Below are 24,464 nucleotides of genomic sequence, written 5' to 3' on the forward strand. Positions count from 1 at the left end.
AGTGCAATCAATTTATGTCCATTAACTGACAAATAGATAATGAAATGTAGAATGTATAGATAATAAAATTTTACTTGGATATAAAGAAAAACAAAATCATAAAATGTTCAAGTAAATGGATGGAACTTGAAAAAAATTATACTCAGTACAGTAACTTAGTCTCAAAAAGATAAGCAACTCATGTTATAAGTCTCATGTGGAAACCCAGATTTAAATCACACAAAGACACACATGTGCACACACACACACACACACACACACACACACACGTGTGTGTGTGTGTGTGTGTGTGTTTGAGCACACTCACATCCACTAATGTTACTATGTGAGCCAGTGAGCATGTTGATTTGCTTAATATTTTCACTGAAAATAAGGAGAATCCCAGAGGCAGAAAGATTCAAACATGGAAAGGAATGAAGTGAAAGTGAGAAAACAAGGGCATGGGGAAGACTTAACAGAAATGAAAAAGCTGTACAGAAACTTGCGTGGTCACTGTAGAACACTGGTGACTCAGAAAAACAGAGGGAAATGCTCTAGAGTCAAAGGGTTAAGTGTGTATGGGAGCTGGGAGATAGGAGAGAAAAGGGGCTAGAGCATGAGCTAACCAAAACTATGAAAAAGCTAATAGAAACCCATAAGTGGAAGAACTAATTTTTCTAATATAATGTTTCAAAAAGGAATATGAATAGATTTATCCTGCATGGATAGAGTGTGCTGCTCCCATGAGACATGAATTATTAAATGAAAAATCTCTATTCTAGATGAGGAGGGGCTCTTCCTGTGAGTTTATTAGTCAGAAAGGCCTCAAAGGCACTCCTAACAACACAGGATATTGTTCTTGTTTTTAGTTGCCCATCAAAACTAAGATGGTAAGACCATATTGCTGAAGACACCACTTAGTTTAGGATTCAGGACATTGAGAAATCAACACTAAATGTCAAGAAAATCCTCTCCCTGCTTGCTAGATTTCATAGAGCTGAGAGAGTCTCAGCACACTTCTGGGAGAGAAAGACATTGTTCCCACCAAGCGGGAGGCCTGTATGCTATAACCTTGTTTTTAATTTTGTTGGTACTAAGGACTGAATTCAGTATGCAACATAAGTATTTTACCAACTGAGATATAACCATAACCCCAAGACCAGAATATATTGGTTAAGAAATGTATTCTACAGGCCTTACACAGACACACAGACACATACACACACATACAAACACACACACACACACACAGAGAGAGAGAGAGAGAGAGAGAGAGAGAGAGAGAGAGAGAGAGAGAGAGAGAGAGAGAGAGGAGTTATTAAGTGAACCACTGAGCATGTTGACTTACTTGATATTTTACTGTCTAAACGTATAGCAAAATATCATGTTTATATAACAATATCAAAAAACTAATCTGCCCCATGATAGTGTCTTCAACATATGACTGACAACTGAATCCATGACATCTCAAAAATACAGTTAGCTAAATAAAACCTAAAAATTAGACAACACCAATTGACATGCCAACATAGAGGAGGAAATGTCTCAAGAACAATCCCAAGATAGAGATCTGTGGACAATAAATGGTTACTAAGAATGGGAGGTCAGTCTTCTTCCCTAGGTTATGCAGTCCCAAAATATATATACATAGGAGCAACATTAAATGAACTCACCAAGTTGTACATATAAATGTGTGTGTGCATATGTGTGTGTGTTTGTGTAACAAAAATAAATAAAGAATAAGATGCCATGAAGTTGAGAAGTAAGAGGGAAAGAGCTGGAAGGAAGAGAGAGGAGGGAAAATTATGTCAATACAGTACTCACAGATGAAGTACTCAAATGAAAAGTTTAAAAAAGAGAGACAACAGAAACAAAAGTATAAAAACATGGGCTGGAGAGATGGCTCAGCAGTTAATTGCTCATTCGTAATGTGATCTTGATCCCCTTTTCTGACATGTAAGGGTGCATGCACACAGAACACTCATACATTAAATAAATAAATCTTTTTTTAAAGAAATGAATGATTTGCTTGTGTTGATTTTATAACCTGCCACTTTGCTGAAGTTGTTTATCAGCTGTAGGAGTCTCTAGTGGAGTGTTTTAAGTCACTTAGGTAGTCATATCATCTGCAAATAATGATAGTTCGACTTCTTCCTTTCCAATTTGTAGCCCTTTGACCTCCTTATGTTGTCCAATTGCCCGAGCTAGTACGTCAAATACAATATTGAAAAGATAAGGAGAAAGGGGGCAGCTCTGTCTACTCCCTGATTTCAGTGGGATTGCTTTAAGTTTCTCTCCATTTAGTTTGAAGCTGGCTACCGGTTTGCAGTATATTGCTTTTACTATGTTTAGGTATGGGCCTTGAATTCCTGTTCTTTTCAAGACTTTAAGCATGAAAGGATGCTGAATTTTGTCAAATGCTTTTTGTTTATGTAGTGGATTGCATTGATGGATTTCCGTATATTGAACCAACCCTGCATCCCTGGGATAAATCCTACTTGATCATGGTGGATGATCGTTTTGATGTGTTCTTGGATTCGGTTGGCAAGAATTTTGTTTGTTTGTTTGTTTTTTGTTTTTTTGGGGTTTTTTTTGTTTTTTTTTTAAGATACTTTATTTTTTTTTAATTTATTTTATTCGATATAATTTATTTACATTTCAAATGATTTTCCCTTTTCTAGCCCCCCACTCCCCGAAAGTCCCGTAAGCCCCCTTCTCTTCCCCTGTCCTCCCACCCACCCCTTCTCACTCCCCCGTTCTGGTTTTGCCGAATACTGCTTCACTGAGTCTTTCCAGAACCAGGGGCCACTCCTCCGTTCTTCTTGTACCTCATTTGATGTGTGGATTATGTTTTGGGTATTCCAGTTTTCTAGGTTAATATCCACTTATTAGTGAGTGCATACCATGATTCACCTTTTGAGTCTGGGTTACCTCACTTAGTATGATGTTCTCTAGCTCCATCCATTTGCCTAAGAATTTCATGAATTCATTGTTTCTAATGGCTGAATAGTACTCCATTGTGTAGATATACCACATTTTTTGCATCCACTCTTCTGTTGAGGGATGCCTGGGTTCTTTCCAGCATCTGGCAATTATAAATAGGGCTGCTATGAACATAGTAGAGCATGTATCCTTATTACATGGTGGGGAATCCTCTGGGTATATGCCCAGGAGTGGTATAGCAGGATCTTCTGGAAGTGAGGTGCCCAGTTTTTGGAGGAACTGCCAGACTGATTTCCAGAATGGTTGTACCAATTTGCAACCCCACCAGCAGTGGAGGAGTGTTCCTCTTTCTCCGCACCCTCTCCAACACCTGCTGTCTCCTGAATTTTTAATCTTAGCCATTCTGACTGGTGAAAGATGAAATCTCAGGGTTGTTTTGATTTGCATTTCCCTAATGAAAGGCAAGAATTTTATTGAGTATTTTTACATCGATGTTCATAAGGGAAATTGGTCTGAAGTTCTCTTTCTTTGTTGGATCTTTGTGTGGTTTTGGTATCAGCGTAATTGTGGCTTCGTAGAAGGAATTGGGTAGTGTTCCTTCTGTTTCTATTTTGTGGAATAGTTTGAAGAGTATTGGTGTTAGGTCTTCTTTGAAAGTCTGATAGAATTCTGCACTGAAACCATCTGGTCCTGTGCTTTTTTTGGTTGGAAGACTTTCTATGACCCCTTCTATTTCTTTAGGGATTATGGGACTATTTAGATGATCTATTTGGTCCTGATTTAATTTTGGTATTTGGTATCTGTCTAGGAAATTGTCCATTTCCTCCAGATTCTCCAGTTGTGTTGAGTATAGGTTTTTGTAGTAGGATCTGATGATTTTTTGGATTTCCTCAGTTTCTGTTGTTATATCCCCCTTTTCATTTCTAATTTTGTTAATTTGGATACTTTCTCTGTGCCCTTTGGTCAGTCTGGCTAAGGGTTTATCTATCTTGTTGATTTTATCAAAGAACCAGCTCCTGGATTCGTTGATTCTTTGTATGGTTCTCTTTGTTTCCACTTGATTGATTTCAGCCCTGAGTTTGATGATTTCCTGTCTTCTACTCCTCCTGGGTGAATTGGCTTCTTTTTGATCCAGGGCTTTCAGGTGTGTCCTTAAGCTGCTAGTGTATGTTCTCTCCATTTTCTTTTTGGAGGCACTCAGGGCTATGAGTTTTCCTCTTAGTACTGCTTTCATTGTGTCCCAAAGATTTGGGTATGTTGTGCCTTCATTTTCATTAAATTCTAAAAAGTATCTGATTTCTTTCTTTATTTCTTCTTTGGCCAAGGTGTCATCGAGTAGAGTATTGTTCAGCCACATGTATATGTGGGCTTTCTGATGTTTTTGTTGCTATTGAAAACCACTCTTACCCATAGTGATCTGATAGGAGGCATGGGATTAGTTCGATCTTCTTATATTTGTTGAGGTCTGTCTTGTGGCCAATTATATGGTCGATTTTGGAGAAGGTACTATGAGGTGCTGAGAAAAAGGTATATTCTTTTGCTTTAGGGTGAAATGTTCAATAAATATCAGTCAAATACAATTGGTCCAAAGCTTCAGTTAGTTTTACTGTGTCCCTGTTTAGTTTCTGTTTTCCTGTTTGGTCCATTGAGGAGAGTGGAGTGTTGAAGTCCCCCACAATTATTGTGTTAGGTGAAATGTGTGCTTTGAGCTTTAGTAATGTTTCTTTTACGCATGAGGGTGCCCTTGCATTTGGCGCATAGATGTTCAGAATTGAAAGTTCTTCTTGGTGGACTTTTCCTTTGACCAGCAAGAAGTTTCCCTCAATATCTCTTTTGATGACTTTAGGTTGAAAGTCAATTTTATCTGATATTAGAATGGCTACTCCAGCTTGTTTCCCGAGACTATAGGCTTGTAAAATTGTCTTCCAGCCTTTTACTCTAAGGTAGTTTTTGTCTTTGACATTGAGGTGTGTTTCCTGTATGCAGCAAAATGTAGGGTCCTGTTTACGTATCCAGTCTGTTAGTCTATGTCTTTTTATTGGGGAATTGAGTCCATTGACATTAAGAGATATTAAGGAATAATGATTATTACTTCCTGTCATTTTTGATGTTATTTTTATATTTGAGTGATTATCTTCTTTTGGGTTTGATGAAGGAAGGTAACTATCTTGCTTTTTCTAGGGTGTAGTTTCCCTCCTTGTATTGGAGTTTTCCTCCTATTATTCTTTGCAGAGCTGGGTTTGTGGAAAGATATTATATAAATTTGGTTTTGTCATGGAATATCTTGCTTTCTCCATCTATGATGATTGAAAGTTTTGCTGGGTATAGTAGTCTTGGCTGACATTTGTGTTCTCTTAGAGTCTGCATGAGATCTGCCCAGGATCTTCTAGTTTTCATGGTCTCTGGTGAGAAGTCTGGTGTGATTCTGACAGGTATTCCTTTATATGTTACTTGCCTTTTTCTCTTACTGCCTTTAATATTCTTTCTTTGTTTAGTGCATTTGGGGTTTTGATTATTATGTGGCAAGAGGTATTTCTGCTCAGGTCCAGTCTGTTTGGAGTTCTGTAGGCTTCTTGTATATTCATAGACATCTCTCTCTTAAAGTTGGGAAAGTTTTCTTCCATAATTTTGTTGAAGATATTTGCTGGCCCTTTCAGTTGTAAATCTTCACTCTCACCTATACCTATAATCCTTAGGTTTGGTCTTCTCATTGTATCCTTGATTTCCTGAATGTTCTGGGATACAAGATTTTTGCATTTTGCATTTTCTTTGACTGTTGAATCAATGGTTTCTATGGTATCTTCGGCATCTGAGATTCTTTCTTCCATCTCTTTTATTCTGTTGTTTATATTTGCATCTATGGCCCCTGCTTTCTTCTCAAGGTTTTCTATCTCCAAAGTTGTCTCCCTTTGTGGTTTCTTAGTTGTTTCTACTTCTGTTTTTAGATCCAGGATTGTTTTGCTCAGTTCCATCATTTGTTTGTTTGTATTTTCCTGTAATTCTTTAAGAGATTTTTGTGTTTCACAATAGCCACAGACAGTATAAAGTAACTTGGGGTGACTCTTACCAAACATGTGAAAGATCTGTATGACAAGAATTTCAAGACTATGAAGAAGAAAATGGAAGAAGACCTCAAAAAAAATGGAAAAACCTCCCATGCTCATGGATCAACAGGATTAATATAGTTAAAATGGCCATTTTGCCAAAAGCAATATACAGATTCAGCGCAATACCCATCAAAATCCCAACTCAATTCTTCATAAAGTTAGAAAGAGCAATCCTCAAATTCATCTGGAATGACAAAAAACCCAGGATAGCTAAAACTATTCTCAGCAACAAAAGAAATTCTGGGGCTATCAGTATCCCTGACCTCAAGCAATACTACAAAGCAATAGTTTTAAAAACTGCATGGTATTGGTACAGTGACAGGCAGGCAGATCAATGGAACAGGATTGAAGATCCAGAAATGTACCCACACACCTAAGACCACTTGATCCTCGACAAAGGGGCTGAAAACATCCAACGGAAAAAAGATAGCCTTTTCAACAAATGGTGCTGGTTCAACTGGAGGTCAGCATGCAGGAGAATGGGAATTGATCCATCCTTGTCTCCTTGTACTAAACTCAACTCCAAATGGATCAAGGACCTCCACATAAAGCCAGATACTCTGAAGCTAATAGAAAAGAAACTGGGGAAGACCCTTGAGGACATCAGTACAGGGGGGAATTTTCTGAACAGAACACCAATAGTGAGTGTATGCTTTAAGATCAAGAATTGACAAAAGGGACCTCATAAAATTACAAAGTTTCTGTAAGGCAAAGGACAGCATCAAAAGGACAAATCAGCAACCAACAAATTGGGAAAAGATCTTCACCAACCCTACATCAGATAGAGGGCTAATATCCAATATATATAAAGAACTCAAGAAGTTAGACTCCAGAAAACCAAATAACCCTATTAAAAAATGGAGTACAGAGTTAAACAAAGAATTTTCACCTGAAGAACTTCGGATGGCAGAGAAGCATCTTAAAAACTGTTCAACTTCATTAGTCATTAGGGAAATGCAAATCAAAACAACCCTGATATTTCACCTTACACCAGTCAGAATAGCTAAGATTAAAAATTCAGGAGACAGCAGGTGTTGGTGAGGATGTGGAGAAAGAGGAACACTCCTCCACTGCTGGTAGGGTTGCAAATTGGTACAACCACTCTGGAAATCAGTGTACCGGTTCCTCTGAAAACTGGGTGCCTCACTTCCAGAAGATCCTGCTATACCACTCCTGGGCATATACCCAGAGGATTCCCCAGCATGTAATAAGGATACATGCTCTACTATGTTCATAGCAGCCCTATTTATAATTGCCAGAAGTTGGAAAGAACCCAGGTGTCCCTCAACAGAAGAGTGGATGCAAAAAATGTGGTATATATATATACAATGGAGTACTATTCAGCCATTAGAAACAATTAATTCATGAAATTCTTAGGCAAATGCATGGAGCTAGAGAACATCATACTACGTGAGGTAACCCAGTCTCAAAAGATCAATCATGGTATGCACTCACTAATAAGTGGATATTAGCCTGGAAAACTGGAATACCCAAAACATAATCCACACATCAAATGAGGTACAAGAAGAATGGAGGAGTGGCCCTTTGTTCTGGAAAGACTCAGTGAAGCAGTATAGGGCAAAACCAGAACAGGGAAGTTGGAAGGGTTGGGTGGGAAAATAGGGTGAGGGAAGGGGGTTGATGGGACTTTTGGGGAGTGGGGGTCTAGAAAAGGGGAAATCATTTGAAATGTAAATAAAAATATATTGAATAAAATAAATAAATAAATAAATAAATAAAAAGAAATGAATGAAAACACGAAGTGAAGAAGTCACTGTCAGCTTAACAGTTCTGTCATCAGTATTACCATGAAAATGTGTCACAATGGCCCAACTATGCCTCCTTTAGACACTTGACCTGCATCTGATTCTAATTATCTACTAATGGTTAATTTAACAAGAGGTGGTGAGTGTTGTGTTTAACTTGAGGTTCTAAGTCAGTGTGCCAGTGCAAGTGCCTTCTGTCGTTTGTCTCTGAACACAGCGTCCAGACAACACATCTAGTTTGACATCTTTCTCTGGATGTTTAACATGAAATAAATTCAATCAAGAGTCAGTATAACCCTATAAACTGCAAGTAACAGAACCAAGTATCCAAAAACTTCGGTGTGATTATTTTAGGCACAAGGACTGATGCTGGCTTGGATGTAGGAATCCTCATTGCTTGCAAAGTGGCACAGATGTGAACGGATCTGCAGCACCATTAGAACAGGCAGATGGGGAGTGCTGGCAGATCCTCATGTTAAATGACAGCCTGTGATGAGGCCAAGTCTAGAAACAGTCTGCAAACAGGCTATTATGAACCAAATGTGACTCGTCACAGTTAGGGAAATAGCTTCACACATGACACAGAAGAATAATTGGTAACTGAGAAATGAATTTCTCAATTATTCCTTTACCCAATTGATAGAATCAGTGTTAGCATGAGAGTATTAAAGCCAGAGATCTGTACATTTTGACTGAGAGTGAAGCAGTCAGCATCACTAAAATTCCAAGAAAAGCACGTAGTCCCTGTCCAGAGTATTGGTCATTTATCCTGAATCTACTTTTTATTCACTTGACTTACGGTAATGAACTTGATGTTTGGCATTGGAAAATATCACTTAGTGAGCTGCCAAAAGAATAAACCCAGTTCATATTTATTCTTTTATTATTGGAGCAGATTTTAGTAGCCTGCTGGATAAGGAAAACATCAAAGTAATAACAGGAGTCAATATATACATAGAGCAGCAATTCGTACGCCCACTGACACTAGCCAAATAAAAATGATTGTGCATCTGTTTGTTCCTTCAACTAGGATGATAGTTAAGCTTTATTGGAATTTAAAAAAGACAGTGTTTGTATACCAGAGACAGGCTGTCAAATGTTATTTTTAAAACTACCCAACTATTTGGACCACTAGCTAAACTTAACATCTTCACTGGATTGAGACACAGCCTGATATCTGTAGAAAGAAAGCTCATCAACTTTCTAGCAACTATTTTGTTCTCTTGAATCATCCTTTATTTTTAGCATAGAGTAAATGATAAGAAAGTATCATGTAATTAATTTAAAAAGTCATGTTTTTATTAATGCACACAGAATTCCTTATATTGGGAAAGCTCCCAAGAGAGTCTTTGGCACCTGCACATCCCATAGTCGCTCGGCTGTTTGTTTGCCTAACAGCACATCCCACACCATCCTAAAGACTTTTGGTGATTCAGCTTGCTAAACATGTGGAACAGCAGGTTTAGAAAGAACAAAGGTGGAGATTTATCTTAATTATCTGTCCACATATATCCAGGTGATTTAGTTGTGACATAGTTGATTCCCTGAGCAGGAAAGATTTATGAGGAAAGTTACTGAGTCACCTAATTTGGCCTCCTTCTATCATTAAGCAGTTTCTCTAAATATTGATATTTGCTGCCTAGCTACATTGTTGCTTTGGTTCCATGTGGATCTTTGATCTTCGTAATTGCATCCTTTTAGTTCTTCATTCTCCACAAAAAGACTTGATATCACTCTCCACGTCTATACTGAATATTCGTGCTAGTCAGGGCACTGTGCTCATCAGGGCAAAACATCTGCTATAGTATAACAATTTTTACTCCCATGAACATTCTGATGTCTTTAGTATCTTTAGACATGGGTCTTGTGTGTCTGTCTGTATCCTTTGTGTGCTCCCTCTGTAATGGAGATTTTTCCAACTTCTGGAATCAAAACTTCTGGAATCAAATACTAATCATTGTGGGATGACAATGATGTAATAAATCTCCTGAAGAGTTGCCTTGGGCAGCATTGAGTGGAGATGAGAAAGTAAGTGGGAGATGTCACTATGACAGGAGACCATTCTGTGTGGAAGAAAGAACACATATAATGTCAGGAGATCCTAAACCATATCTTCCAATCTCTTTACCAACTTTCAGGGACAATAGTCAAAGACTATTCAGCTTTAGTGGCAGGTCTCGGGAGAGAACCCAATCTCCTACCTTCTAGTCACTGCTGTGACCATCCCCTTTGGAAGGCAATGTCTTCAAAATAAATAAAAATGACCCCCAGTACATGATTCTATGTTTATGTTTTCATCTTCAAAGTTAATTTACTTTTTCTGTTGTATGTGTGGATGTAACATATTTATTTGATGTGTATATTTACTGATCTATATCAAATATATATAAAACATATTTTATGTCAAAATTCCAACCTTTGTACATTTTATTATGGTCTGTGTGTATGTGTGACACATGTGTGGAAATCAGGGAATTACTCCATGGAGTTGGTTATCTACTTCCACTGAGTTCTGGGATAAGAAGTCATATCACTAAGTTTGCATGATAAATTCTTTTATCATCAGATCTATGTCTCTAGTGTGGCAATTTAACTGCTCCACTGAACCTTGAGGGAGAATGGCTATACTATGTGTTGTTTCTGACAGCTGTTGGGATAAATGAATTCAGGTTTGAGAAGGCCACCAACTAGCTTCTGTAAACTTTGACTTTTCATAAAGGACAAAGATTGCTCTTCAAAATTCCTACTTAATATTGAAAACAAAAATATTAAGAATTAACTGTTTGACCTGACCACTTAATACTTTCTAAAATTTTGGCATAATAATGATGCTAACATACCACTGAGAATAGAATCCTGATATTTCATCCTGAATAGTAATATATATTGATTGTTACACTGAGGGAAATATGTTTATAATGGACCTAAACATGGCAATAATATTGCTCTTTCTTAAATCTCAACAGCAGCTTCTACATCCTGTAGGTGCAAGTTCCATCTCACCACTTGTATGTTTTTCTATTCTGAATTCATTTGTCCACAGAGTGTCAGAAGCAGGACACAGTACAGTCATTCTTACTCAGTGTTTTCCAGGATAGTTAAAAGTTTAAGTCACCACATTAAAGAGATAGCTCAGTGGAAATCATCATTTACATGCAATCCTAACCAAATCTATCTTCCAGGTAAAAATGTCAAGTAAAAATATAATGCAAGATCTGTCATTTTTTATTTCCTATTTAAACACATATAATCAATACAAAATCTCCTGGTGTTTTTTATATCCATATTAAATCTCAATGAACATACTAAATTTTCCGTGAATGGAGTCAAGTGAAATCCTATTCAAATGCTAATAATGTGTTTAGTAGAAAATATTTTTGAAGGACTTTAATTTTAAAGTTGAAACCATGTTAGTAAAATTCAAATATAGTTTCCAGCTCAGGTCTTCAATTTCACTAACTACATAAGCTAGTAGCTATGACACTAGCTCCTGTAGATCTAAAAGGTAAAATGATCACAAACAAAATTTAAAAAGCATTAATTTTTGCTACCAGCAAGAAGTAATATGATTATAATATTAAGGAAGAGATCAGTAAACACTGATATAAAATGTTACAGTCTTGGCATGGTGATACATGCCTATAACTGAGAACGCAGAGAGTTGATATAGGAGTCTCACTAATTTGAAGGCAGCCAGGGCTATGTAATAAGAGAAGATGTCAAAGAAAAGAAAGATAGAAGGTGATGGGAAGATGAAGAAGCAAAGGATGAGAGAGAGGAGAAAGAAAGGAAGAGAGGTCATGAGAATTAAAACAAACATTCAGAGTTAGGTTGGATTACCTGTTGAGTTTTCTCCAAAACATTTTTAAACTTTGTTTTTTCTTCTCTGTAAAATATTACCTGCACTAGTGGAAGTCTAAGATTAAATGAAATCATTTAAATGGCAGACTTATCAGAGTATCTAATACATTCCAAAGATTTAATAAACACACAATTAGTAGCTATAGATATTGTAGAATTGGTGTGCATTTAGGTAAATGAAATCTCTTAGAGGATTGTAACAATTACTTGTGGGATGTAGGAATTGTGTGTTTTATAAGTTCTATTTCATTGTAAAATGCATATGGGAGCAGCCATAAGTATACAGCTCAAAGTAGACATAAGTATATAACTCAAAGGATTTTTACAAAGCAAATATACATGTGTATCCAACAACATCCAAATAGAGCATTCAGAGAATTCCAAATTCTTGTCATGAAAAAAACAAAAACAAAAATATAAATAAACCAAAAACCAACACTGCCCTGACATGTTGGCAAACTTTAACCACAACACTGTGTGAGGCAGTATTTTTGTTTTTCATTAGGCTGCGTTCAACTTTGTTTTCAAAATTAATACATTCACTTTATAGCAAATAGACTTTGAGTTGTTTCTAGACTGAAACTATGACAAAGATGCTTGTTATGTTACAGGCCTGTGTTGATGTATGTATAATAGAATTTAAGTTTTTAAACTTGGACTTGTTCAAAAGCAAGAGTCGCATCTCATGTAACTTCTGTTCAGGTACCTTGGATGTACACAAGGAGCTGGAGGATCTCATGGCTAAGTTCTTGAATGTAGACGCGGCAATGGTTTTTGGGATGGGATTCGCAACCAACTCAACAAATATCCCTATATTTGTTGGAAAGGTAAAAATTTGTTGTCATGTGTCTTCTGCTATACTCGTCCCAAGAATTATACCTTCAGACAAGTCCTTTATCAAAAAGCATTGCCAAAGCGGTCCTTTTCTCAACATCAAAATCTTTGGGTAAATATATCAGCATAAGTCTAGAAACTCTCTTGATTGTGATACTCCCAGGTATTGAGTTACTAGACTAAAGGTGGATCAAATGCCATCTACTGTTTTACAGATTCTCATCAGCATTTGTCATGCAGCAAATACTTAATAAGCACTACTTTAGATCAAAAAAAAAATTCCTCTTTCATCCATTTGCTCACTTAGTTGACTAATTATTGAGATTCTGCATGCCATGGTAAGAGGCCATATACATGATATAAGAGGATGAACAAGACCTGTGCCTTGTAAATTTAACTATTTGAAGTCCAGTGGAGAAAGAATACACTGAATAAAATTGGATAGATTCTGCAGAACAAGAATGTACATCATGAGGAATGTTAAGAGCTACCAGGTCTTCTTGAGATAGCTTGTAATGCCTGTACTAGAATAATAAGAACAGAACTTTGAGAGGGTAGCTCACTATTTATTGGAACAATAAAGGGACTGATGTGCAAAGAATAAAGTGAGAAGGAACAAGAACACAGGTTCATGATCCAAGGAGAGATCAACAATGAAGGCACACACCAAATCACATAGAACCTCATTGTAAATCATGCCAGAGTGGGTGAGGGTGCTCTGGAGGAAAAACAATAGGAAGTTAGCTACTTCGTTTTAAATAAACAAGCGTGATGGTCAGATTTATATTTCTTTTTTTTTAAAAATGCAGTGATAGCTAAGTGTGATATATTATCTTAAATTGGATTCTGTGAAAGTTCATTAAAAAAATGAAGATAAAACCATTAAAATTATAGTTGGGGAAATGTTAATGTTAATGATATATTGACTGCTGATATATAATTTATATGACATGTAATATAAAAATATGGAACTTTTGGAAGTAACAGCTGCATTATTTATAGTAGTTACATGGCTAAAGAACATAGAGGTGAGGTATCATGAGGTTTAACACTTATTATCAAATGTTTCCAAAGAAAAAATACCAATACATATATATTCTTTACTATGGAAATAAGACCATTTTTCTAGCATTAGCCTCAAAATCCTAAAACATATTGTATGTGAATTACCTAAATATAAAGAAGAACTTAATTACAGGCGATCACAGAGAATAAAACAGAACCATCATTGCTCTGAATTTGGGGTATTCTTGAACAGCTCTCTAATGTACATATTTTAAAAGAAAAACAAATTTACAAGTACAATATATAAGCAGTGACATTTTCTGCTCACCTCACACTGACTTTCCATGCACAGTTTTATAAATTCAAAGTTATTAACTGTAAAACACAGATGCTTTTGTCTCCATGGGATGTTGGCACGGGAAGAACGAGAACACAGGTAAGACTTCGGAATGCCTTACTATAAAAAGCCCAGGGCTGCCAGAACTAATGAGAACCATCCAAATAATCTGCATAGAATCAGGTACCAAGCAAATATACAACCCTCCACAAAATATCAGTCTTCCAGTCAAAGCTCAATCCTTTAGACTCTGCTTTTGAAAACTATTTGTAAACGTTCTAGTAAAGATGCAGTGTCTTACAAACAGCTGCCATCTTCATGATCTAGCAGAAAGATTAGATATTTTCCATATAAATAGTAGCTGAAATTCAACCTTTTCAAATAAAATAGAGTTCTGATTTAACGCAGATTTTGGAGCTTTCTAGTTCCCGTATCCTGTCTCTCCTTTCATTATCTTGTGGCTTGTGTTTGTTTTCTACACAGGGATGCCTCATTCTAAGTGATGAGTTCAACCACGCTTCTGTCATCTTGGGGGCTCGACTCTCAGGCGCAGTCATAAGACCCTTCAAACACAATAGTGAGTATCTGAGTATTTACTCAAAATACACTGCCTTGGTCCAAAAAAGATCAAGATTATTCAAAGGGCTTTGCCCTTGCTTTTCAAACTGGCCACTTAGCCTAATGAAATGCAATTACACTTATTCACTGCTGCCTTGTTAACCTCTGGTGACCTGGAACAAATGGCTGAAGTGTATTAAACATCCAGATTGCTAAGTGTTAACAAAACACATTAATGTCACTGTTGGTGGTCTTGTGATGTGGCCTCTAAAGATGTGATTGATATCTTAGAATGTCATTTAATTATCAGACATGTAATTCTCCCCTTCATGTAACCTTGTCTTGAGAAAGTTCTAATACTTTAAAAAAAATTTTTATTTGATATATTTTTTATTTGCATTTCAAATGATTCCCCTTTTCTGGCCCCCCACTCCCCAAAAGTCACATAAACCCCCTTCCCTCCCCCTGTTCTCCCACCCACCCCTTCCCACTTCCCTGTTCTGGTTTTGCCTTATACTGCTACACTGAGTCTTTCCAGAACCAGGGGCCACTCCTCCATTCTTCTTGTACCTCATTTGATGTGTGGATTAAGTTTTGGGTATTCCAGTTTTCCAGGCTAATATCCACTTATTAGTGAGTGCATACCATGATTGATCTTTTGAGACTGGGTTACCTCACTTAGTAAGGTTCTCCAGCTCTATCCATTTGCCTAAGAATTTCATGAATTCATTGTTTCTAATGGCTGAATAGTACTCCATTGTGTATATATACCACATTTTTTGCATCCATTCTTCTGTTGAGGGATACCTGGGTTCTTTCCAGCTTATGGCTATTATAAATAGGGCTGCTATGAACATTGTGGAGCATATATTCTTATTACATGCTGGGGAATCCTCTGGGTATATGCCCAGGAGTGGTATAGCAGAATCTTTTGGAAGTGAGGTGTCCAGTTTTCTGAGGAACCGGTAGACTGATTTCCAGAGTGGTTGTACCAATTTGCAACCCCACCAGCAGTGGAGGAGTGTTCCTCTTTCTCCACATCCTAGCCAACACCTGATGTCTCCTGAGTTTTTAATCTTAGCCATTCTGACTGGTGTAAGGTGAAATCTCAGGAATGCTTAAGTAAAAAGTTAGGAGTTTTTTTTTTTTCTTGGTATAATGCCTGCTTTCCCTGTTGCTTCAAACAAAATACAAATATCTCCAAATACTCTTAGATGTCATTAAAATGTCCTGTCAGAGGCTGGAGAGATGGCTCAGCAGTTTAGAACATTCATTTCTTTTGTAGAGAACCCAAGTTTAATTCCCAGAACACATGGTAGCTTAGAACCATCTGTAACACCAGTAACAGGGGATCCAATAATCTCTTTGGACTGTTGTGGGCATCAGGCACATACATGGTACACATACAAAATACTTACATACATATGTACATGCATACATATATACATGCATGCATGCAAACAGGCATGCATGCATGCAAGCAAAACATTCATAGACATAAAACAAAATTAAAAAAATCTAAAAGATTTTAAATTCCCTCCAGGCTCTGTGCTGCATGGTTTAGTGGTGAGGATGATGCAGAAGGCTATTCCTTCACCCAATTTGTGCCACTTTCTGTAAACACTTTGATCTTTCTTGCATTCAATGTCCTCATATGTAAAGCTAAGGAAGGTAGGTATGATCTGTTCTACTCTGGCACATTGACATCAGAGCTCCCCTTCATTTGTGTGCATGACCATTACACACACACACACACACACACACACACACACACACATTTTGTAAAATATTTCTTACCACCTCTCTTTCCATTCCCCTCAACGTTTTTATTTCTATTCTTTAGTAGACCAGCAGTTCACAGAGTCAATAAAAAAGAAGACTGATAACAAGCAGGAAGGAGTGTCTTGGTTCTTTTATGCATATCTCATAACAACTTCAAGCCATAGAACAATTGTCTCATGAAAGAGAAAAGAAAATATACAAGAGCATTTATAGTGTGAATTTTGGAATTTTGGTCTCTTTAAAAACATAGATATAGCTGGGCAGTGGTGGCGCATGCCTGTAATCCCAGCACTCTGAGAGGCAGAGGCAGGCAGATTTCTGAGTTCAAGGTCTACAGAGTGAGCTCCAGAACAATTAGGGCTATACAGAGAAACCCTGTCTCGAAAGAACCAAATCCCAAAAACCAAACAACCAACCAAACAAACATAGATATGTTATAAGAATGTTTTCATTTTAAACCTAGGTGTGGGGCATGGGGCTGCTTCAGACTGTTCATAGCAGCTGATTATTATGGACCTTGTGCTCTAACAGAGACATGGTTTTGCCAGAGTGTTTCTACAAGAGTGTTACCTTTGAAATTCTGGGAAAATTCTCAAAGGGTGTATGACAGGGTTGGTCATTGTTGATCATTTGGAAGAGACGGTGGCTGATAGTAGTCATGGTCAAAGAAGCAACAAAGGGAAAGAAATTATATTCAGGAATTTATTTCTCCCCTCTATCCTTCTGTCTCTCTTACCTAGTATAAAGTGATTGGAAGGATAAAATAAAGTTGGAGAAGGGTGAAAGAAAGAAGAACCCACTAAGTGGGAAAAAAGAACAGTACAAGCTTTCTCAAGTAAACACAGTGAACAAGTGGAGTGTCCAGTGAAAACCTGCTCTCACTGAAGAAGGGCATGGGAATGAGGGGTTGGGGAATTGCTATGCATTGGAGAACTACTTCCAGCATCTATGAAAAGATAAATATGATGGAGTGAGGACCAGGTCCAGATACTACAGAAGAATAAGATTGCAGACCTATGGTTCAATTCTGATATATAGTTTAGGGTAATTATAAATATGAGAGCCTCATTTATTGTATTTGCAACAAATATTCAACTTTTCAATTCATTGTTTGATAAAAAAATCTTTAGTTAAAGATTTTTTATCAAACAATGAATTGAAAAGTTGAATATATTTCACCTTACACCAGTCAGAATGGCTAAGATTAAAAATTCAGGAGACAGCAGGTGTTGGAGAGGATGTGGAGAAAGAGGAACACTCCTCCACTGCTGGTGGGGTTGCAAATTGGTACAACCACTCTGGAAAGCAGTCTGGCGGTTCCTCCGAAAACTGGGCACCTCACTTCCAGAAGATCCTGCTATACCACTCCTGGGCATATACCCAGAGGATTCCCCACCATGTAATAAGGATACATGCTCTACTATGTTCATAGCAGCCCTATTTATAATTGCCAGATGCTGGAAAGAACCCAGGTATCCCTCAACAGAAGAGTGGATGCAAAAAATGTGGTATATCTACACAATGGAGTACTATTCAGCCATTAGAAACAATGAATTCATGAAATTCTTAGGCAAATGGATGGAGCTAGAAAACATCATACTAAGAGAGGTAACCCAGACTCAAAAGGTGACTCATGGTATGCACTCACTAATAAGTGGATATTAACCTAGAAAACTGAAATACCCCAAACATAATCCATACATCAAATGAGGTACAAGAAGAAAGGAGGAGTGGCCCCTTGTTCTAGAAAGACTCAGTGAAGAAGTATAGGGCAAAACCAGAACGGGGAAGTGGGAAGGGGTGGGTGGGAGGACAGGGGGAGAGAAGGGGGCTTATGGGACTTTCGGGGAGTGGGGTGCTAGAAAAAAGGAAATCATTTGAAATGTAAATAAAAAATATATTGAATTAAAAAAAAAGACAAAAAAAAAAAAAGAAAAAAATCTTTAGTTAAGTTGATTAGTCATCTATTATCACATCCAGTTTCAAATTACTTTGCTAGTACCTAGAATTCATGTTTGCTGTACAAATCTTTTAGGAATTTGAAAACATTTGTTAGTGCTGGATATAACGGTGCCTTTCAGTAATTCTTCACAGTTAGGAAGGGCTCAGTTAAGAGGATCACAAGTTCAAAACCAGGCTGGTATTCATAGTAAAGCTCTGCCAAGACGAAGATGAAGTCAAAGAAGACACAGTAATGCTTTGATTAAGTGATTAACTGATTCCCCCAGAATTTCTTTTGTTGCTGAGAATAGTTTTAGCTATCCTGGGTTTTTTGTTATTCCAGATGAATTTGATAATTGCTCTTTCTAACTCTGTGAAGAACTGAGTTGGGATTTTGATGGGTATTGCATGGTTTTCCAAAGTTTAAAAATATATTCAAATATATTTCTGATCTTAAGTCTTCAACTCTGCTGAGACTATAATTGGTATTAATTTTAATCATCTAATTTTTTACAAAGTGTTTCAAATATCTGACCTATTCAACAACTTTCTCTTCATACTGCCTTCTTTTCCCAGAAAATAGATGACACTTTGTATTTATAATAAATGCCAGCTGTAGTGGTTTTGTACCAGAAACTAGCACTTATTAAGAATTTATTGTAAACCATATGTCTAGCTATTGACATTGCCTTCACATTTATTTGCTCATTTAATTAGTCCTGCAGAAAACATAATGAGATAGGAGCTATTTGGAGGTATTTAGGAAACTCTCCAAAATAATCTGGGCAAAGGAATGAACTCAAAGGAAGTATTGTGAAAATGCTATAGGGAGACCTGTTGTTTTGTATGCTAATTTAAGTCTTTAAATGATCCTACAAATACAAATGCCCTACAAATACAAAGGCGTAACCTGGAACTCTTTGGAAAAATATTGCCCTTCACAACTCATTGGAACTATGCAGTTGGGTCATCATTTACCACCTCCTAGTCCACAGACATGCAGTATGAATGAGCTACTACTGTTTAGTTTCCTGTGGAAAGCAAAAAGTAAATCAATAAATAAATCCCTGAAACACGCCAATGCTCTAATCCCCAGAACCTGTGGATGTCTTGTTATCTAGAAATGGAGTTACAGAGGAAATTCTGTGTGCCAACCAATTAACTTTAAGCCTCTACATGGGTCTGGTGTAATAATCGGGTCCCTACAAATGAAGCAAAATGAAGACTGTCAGAGTAATGTAATATGAGAAAGACTGCAACTGTCATTTTTAGTTTCAAAGATGGAAGAACACATTCTAAGGGAAGGCGGGACCTAGAAGTAGGAAAGTGTGAGGAAGGAATCGGATCTAAAACGTTCAGAAAGATGCCAGTCCTGCCAAAGCTGTGAAATCACTCAGGCAGACCCATTGCAGACTTCTGATCCCCAGGTTTGTTAAGACCTTAAGTCTGTGCTGTTTTCGTTAATTTGGTCAATTTTGTTGCAGCATCAGTAAGAATCAAATGCAAGGCCTTTGCTCCCTCTCATGCACGGTGCAGCTTTGTGTTCTACACACATCGTGAAAGCAGCACCTTAGGGGAGCAGAGCTAGATCTAGGGTCCTCGGAATAACTACTTTATTGAGAGGTGAAGGAAGTGAGAATGCATATGGAGTGGGAAAGAATTGGATCGGGCAACAATACAAATGATACCCGTTTCTGCTGGCTCAGCTTGCAGCTTTGTGAGCCTATCTGTAGCTTAGAATGACATAGCTATTTAAGGTTCTGTAGAAAATGCCAAATTGGATGTGTGATGCACGGAACCAGGCCAAATTAAAAGCTAATAACATGAAAAATACCAGAGTCTTTTTCTTTTTTCTATTTTTTTTTTTTTAGCTCTGGAGATTTTTTTTTTACTCTTTATTTAACTAATTAATTAATTTAAAATTTACATCCCGATTACAGCTTCCTCTCCCTTCTCTCCTCTTAGTCCCTCCCTGTCACCTCTTCTCCTGGACAACCGCCAGTTCTCCCTTTCTACTCCGAAAAGGAGAGGTCTCCCATTTTTCAACCTGCTTTGTCATATCGAGTCTAGGAACATCCTCTCCTACTAAGGCTAGACAAATGTGGGGAAAGGGATCCAAGGGCAGGCAACAGAGCCAGGGACAGCCCCTGCTCCTGCTGTTAGGAATCCCACGTTAAGACTGGGATGCACAAATGTTACATATGTGCAGAGGACCTAGGTCAGTCCCATGTAAGCTCCTCTGTTGGCTCAGTCTCCATGGGCCCAGGATAGTTGATTCTGTAGGTTTTCTTGACCTCTCTGGCTCCTTCTGCCTTTCCTCTTCCAATTCCACAGGCCATGCTAGGTTCCTGTCTGCAAGTATAGGAAATTATCATTAACCGTCAGAGGTGGGCACTCTCTCATGGCCTTGGTTTCAAGATGGGCCAGTCGTTAGTTAACCTTTCCCTCAATTTCTGCTCCATTGTTACCCCGGCACCTCTTTTAAATAGAACAAAGTGTAGGTCTAATGTTTTATAGCTGGGTTAGTATCCCAGTCTCTATATTGGAAGTCTTACCTGGTTATAGGAGGTGAACATTTCAGGCTCCATATCCCACACTGCTAGAAGTCTTAGTTAGGATCACCCTCATAGATTCCTGAGAGTTTCCATTGTCCTGTGTTTCTAGCTCTTCCCAGAGATGCTTCAGACCCTGTGAATTTCAGGACTCTCCCTCCACTTGTCCCCAACTCAATACCTGCTGGTCGCCCCAACCTCTCCCCTACCCAGTTCCCTCTATACATCCACCCTGATGTCTATTCTATTTCCCCTACTCAGTGAGATTTAAGCATCCTTGTGAACCCGCTTGTTACTTAGCTTCTTCGGGTCTGTAGATAATAGCATTATTATCCTGTAGTTTATGGCTAATATCCACTCACACATGAGTACATAGCGTGTCTGTCTTTCAGGGCCTGAGTTAACTCACTCAAAATTATATTGTTTAGTTCATTGCACTTGCTTGCAAATTTCATGATGTCATTGTTTTTAATAGCTGAATAATATTCCATTGTGTAAGTGCATCACATTTTCTTTATCCATTCTTCACTTGAGAAACATCTAGGTTGTTTCCAGTTTCTGTCTATTACGCATGAAGCTGCTATAAACATAGTTGAGCAAGTGTCCTTTTGTTATGTTGGACCATCTTTTGGATATATGCCCAGAAGTGGTATAGCTGGGTCTTCAGGTAGAACTATTCCCAATTTTCCGAGAGCTGCAAATTGATTTCCAAAGTGGTTACACAAGTCTGCACTCCCACAAATGGAGGAGTGTTCCCTTTGCTCCACATACTCACCAACATATACTGTCACTCGAGTTTCTGACCTTAGTCATTTTGACAGGTGTAAGGTGGAATCTCAGGGTTGTTTTGATTTGCATTTTCCTGATAACTAAAGATGCTGGATATTTCTTTCGGTGCTTCTCAGGTATTAGATATCCCTCTGTTGAGAATTATCTGTTCAGATCTTTACCCCCTTTTAATTGTGTTATTTGGTTTGTTGATGTCTAGTTTTTTGAGTTCTTTATAAATTTTGAGTATCTGCCATTTGTTGAATGCAGGTTTGATAAAGATCTTTCCCATTCTGTAGGTTACCATTTTGTCCTTTTGATAGTGTCTTTGGCCTTATAGAAGTTTTCAGTTTCAAGATACCCCATTTATTAACTGTTAATCTTAGTGCCTGAGCTATTAGTGCTCTACTCAGGAAGTTGTCTCCTGTGTCAATGAGTTCAAGGCTATTCCCTGCTTTCTCTTCTGTCAGATTTAGTGTAACTATCCAATTTCATGTTAATGCCTTTGATTCACTTGGGCTTCAGTTTTGTACAGGGTGAGAAATATGATTCTATTTGAATCCTTCTACATGCATACATCCAGTTAGACCAACACTATTTGTTGAAGATGGTTTCTTTTTTCCACTCCATAATTTTGGCTTTTTTGTCAGAAATAGTGTCCGTAGGTGTGTGGATTTACCTCTGGGTTTTCAATTCGTCTCCATTGATCAACATGCCTGTTTTTATGCCAATACCATATGTTTTTATTACTAGTGCTTGAAATCAGGGGTGGAGATAAATCCAGATTTTCTTTTATTGTACAGAATTGTTTTAGCTATCCTGAATCCTTTGCTTTTCCATATGAAATTGAATATTATTCTTTTAAGGTCCATAAAGATTTTTTTTTGAAAATTTGATAGGAATTGCATTGAATCTGTAGGTTGTTTTTGGTAAGATGGCCATTTTTACTATGTTAATCTAACCTATCCATGAGTGTGGGAAACCTTTTCAGCTTCTGATATATTCTTCTATTCCTTTCCTTAAAATACTTGAAGTTCTTGGAATATAGTTCTTTCACTTGCTTGATTAGAGTTACACTAAGATATTTTATATTATTTATATCTATTATGAAGGGTATTGTTTCTCTAATTTCTTTCTCATCCTGTTTATCATTTATGTATAGTAGGGACAGTGATTGTATCCAACCACTTTCCTGAAGGTGTTTATCAGCTGTAGAAGCTTCCTCTTAGAATTTTTGGAGTCACTTATACAGCAATACTTTGACTACTTCCTTTCCAATTGGTATGCCCTGGCTCTCCTTTAATTATCTTATTGCTTTAGCTAAAACTTCAAGTACTGTATGGAATAGACATTGAAAGAGTATACAGCCTTTTCTTGTCCCTAATTTTAGTAGAATTTCCTTCAGTTTCTCTTCATCTAACTTAATGTTTGCTATATATACAGATGTGGGCTTGCTGTATATCGCCTTTGTTGTGTTTAGGGATACACCTTGAGTCTATGATCTCTCTAAGACTTAAAATGTAGGGGTGCTGGATTTTTGTGAAAGACTTTTTCAGCATCTAATGAGATGATCATGTGGGTTTTTTTCTTTCAGTTTGTTTATATGGGAGATTATATTGATGGATTTTCATATGTTAAACCACCCCTGCATCTCTGTATAAAGCCCACTTGACAAAATGGAAGTTCTTAGGGGTGATTGCCCATAGCAGGACATCTCAAAACACTGAGAATATAAATTTCTATGAAAACCAAGGGTTTTTTTTTTCCTACAGACTATTTTCCATCTCAACTTCTCTTTATACCTCAATTACACTTGCATTACTTACTTTTCCCATTGCTGTGACAACATACCTGGCAGAAGCAACTTAAAGAAGAAAATGTTATTTTGACTCTAAGGTTTAGGGTGCAGACCATCGTGGAGAGGGAGTCATGAAGTAGGAGCTTGAGGCAGAGGCTCCCATTGCATCTCGGGATGCAGAGAACAGTGATTGCCAGCACTCAGCTTGCTTCTCTTTTCATTCGGTCAAGGATCCCACTGCACGAAAAGGCGTCATCCGTATATCCCTATTTTAGATAGGTTATCATCCCTCCTCGTTAAACATCTCTGGAAATGTCCTTCAAAGACATGCCCAAAGATTAGTCTCTAACGTTGTTCTAAATCCCATCAAGTGTCAATCAAGATGAACCATCACAACAGTCCTCCAATAGTTGGGAGAAAGAAAATTCTGCTTTGATGTAGTAACAGTGTGATCTGTGTCATGGGGCTCCTACATTACAACCCAGTATTCTTGACTCTTGCACTCAGCATATGAAAAGGATAGATGTAGAGTATAGAAAGCTACTCTAGCATCATAATACATAGCAAAATAAATTTCCAGTTCTGTATCAATAGGTTCAGCTACTAATCTCCTTATTTCTCTATCTTTAACAGTTACATGAGGAACTAAGCACACTAAGCAGAAAGTTCTGAAGGGAAAGAAACTCAGAACCTTCAAAGGGTTCTTTCTATGGACAGCAAAGTACCAAATAAATTTTTAGTAATGTTCAGTTCAAAGCTGGGACCAGCAGTCTTATACCTACAGGCTAGTAGTTTTTAGACAGTAAAAGATTGAAGATAAGTCACTGTGAAAATTCAGAGTCACAGATTGCAAACCTATTACAGCCTTTAAATAATTAGTTCAATTTTTGTCACAACCATAATACATAGTTCTCTGTTTTACACCCACATTACTAAAAACTGACCCCAGAGTGTTTGAATTAGATATCTAAAGTCACCCAAACATCAAACAGCAGGAGCTGAACTTCAAGTCCAAGTTTGTTGCTTTGTCTTGGCTCTTTTCTCCCAGCAGCAGACCCTGAGATAAGGATTTAAGTAAACCTCTCTTGTTTAGAAAGGAAGCCAGAGAAGCACAGGAGTTGAATGAGGAGCAGAGATGAGAAGTAAAAAGCAGCCCAGGAAAGGGGACCATCAAGCAGGTTGCCACAGTGTCCAAGACCTCATTCCTAATGAAAAACTGTGGCTACTGGAATT

General features: G+C 37.6%; 1 protein-coding gene across 1 annotated transcript in view; it reads left to right on the top strand.

Moving 5' to 3' along the window:
* The window catches only part of Sptlc3 (serine palmitoyltransferase long chain base subunit 3), a 134,665-nt gene that overhangs the window by 51,341 nt on the left and 58,860 nt on the right, over positions 1–24,464 (top strand). Inside the window, exons 5-6 of the mRNA XM_052181500.1 lie at positions 12,359–12,483; positions 14,316–14,409. Of these exons, the coding sequence (XP_052037460.1) occupies positions 12,359–12,483; positions 14,316–14,409 (219 nt within the window). The remainder of the gene's footprint in view (positions 1–12,358; positions 12,484–14,315; positions 14,410–24,464) is intronic.

This window comes from Apodemus sylvaticus, chromosome 5 (genome assembly GCF_947179515.1).
Source record: "Apodemus sylvaticus chromosome 5, mApoSyl1.1, whole genome shotgun sequence".
NCBI lineage: Eukaryota > Metazoa > Chordata > Mammalia > Rodentia > Muridae > Apodemus > Apodemus sylvaticus.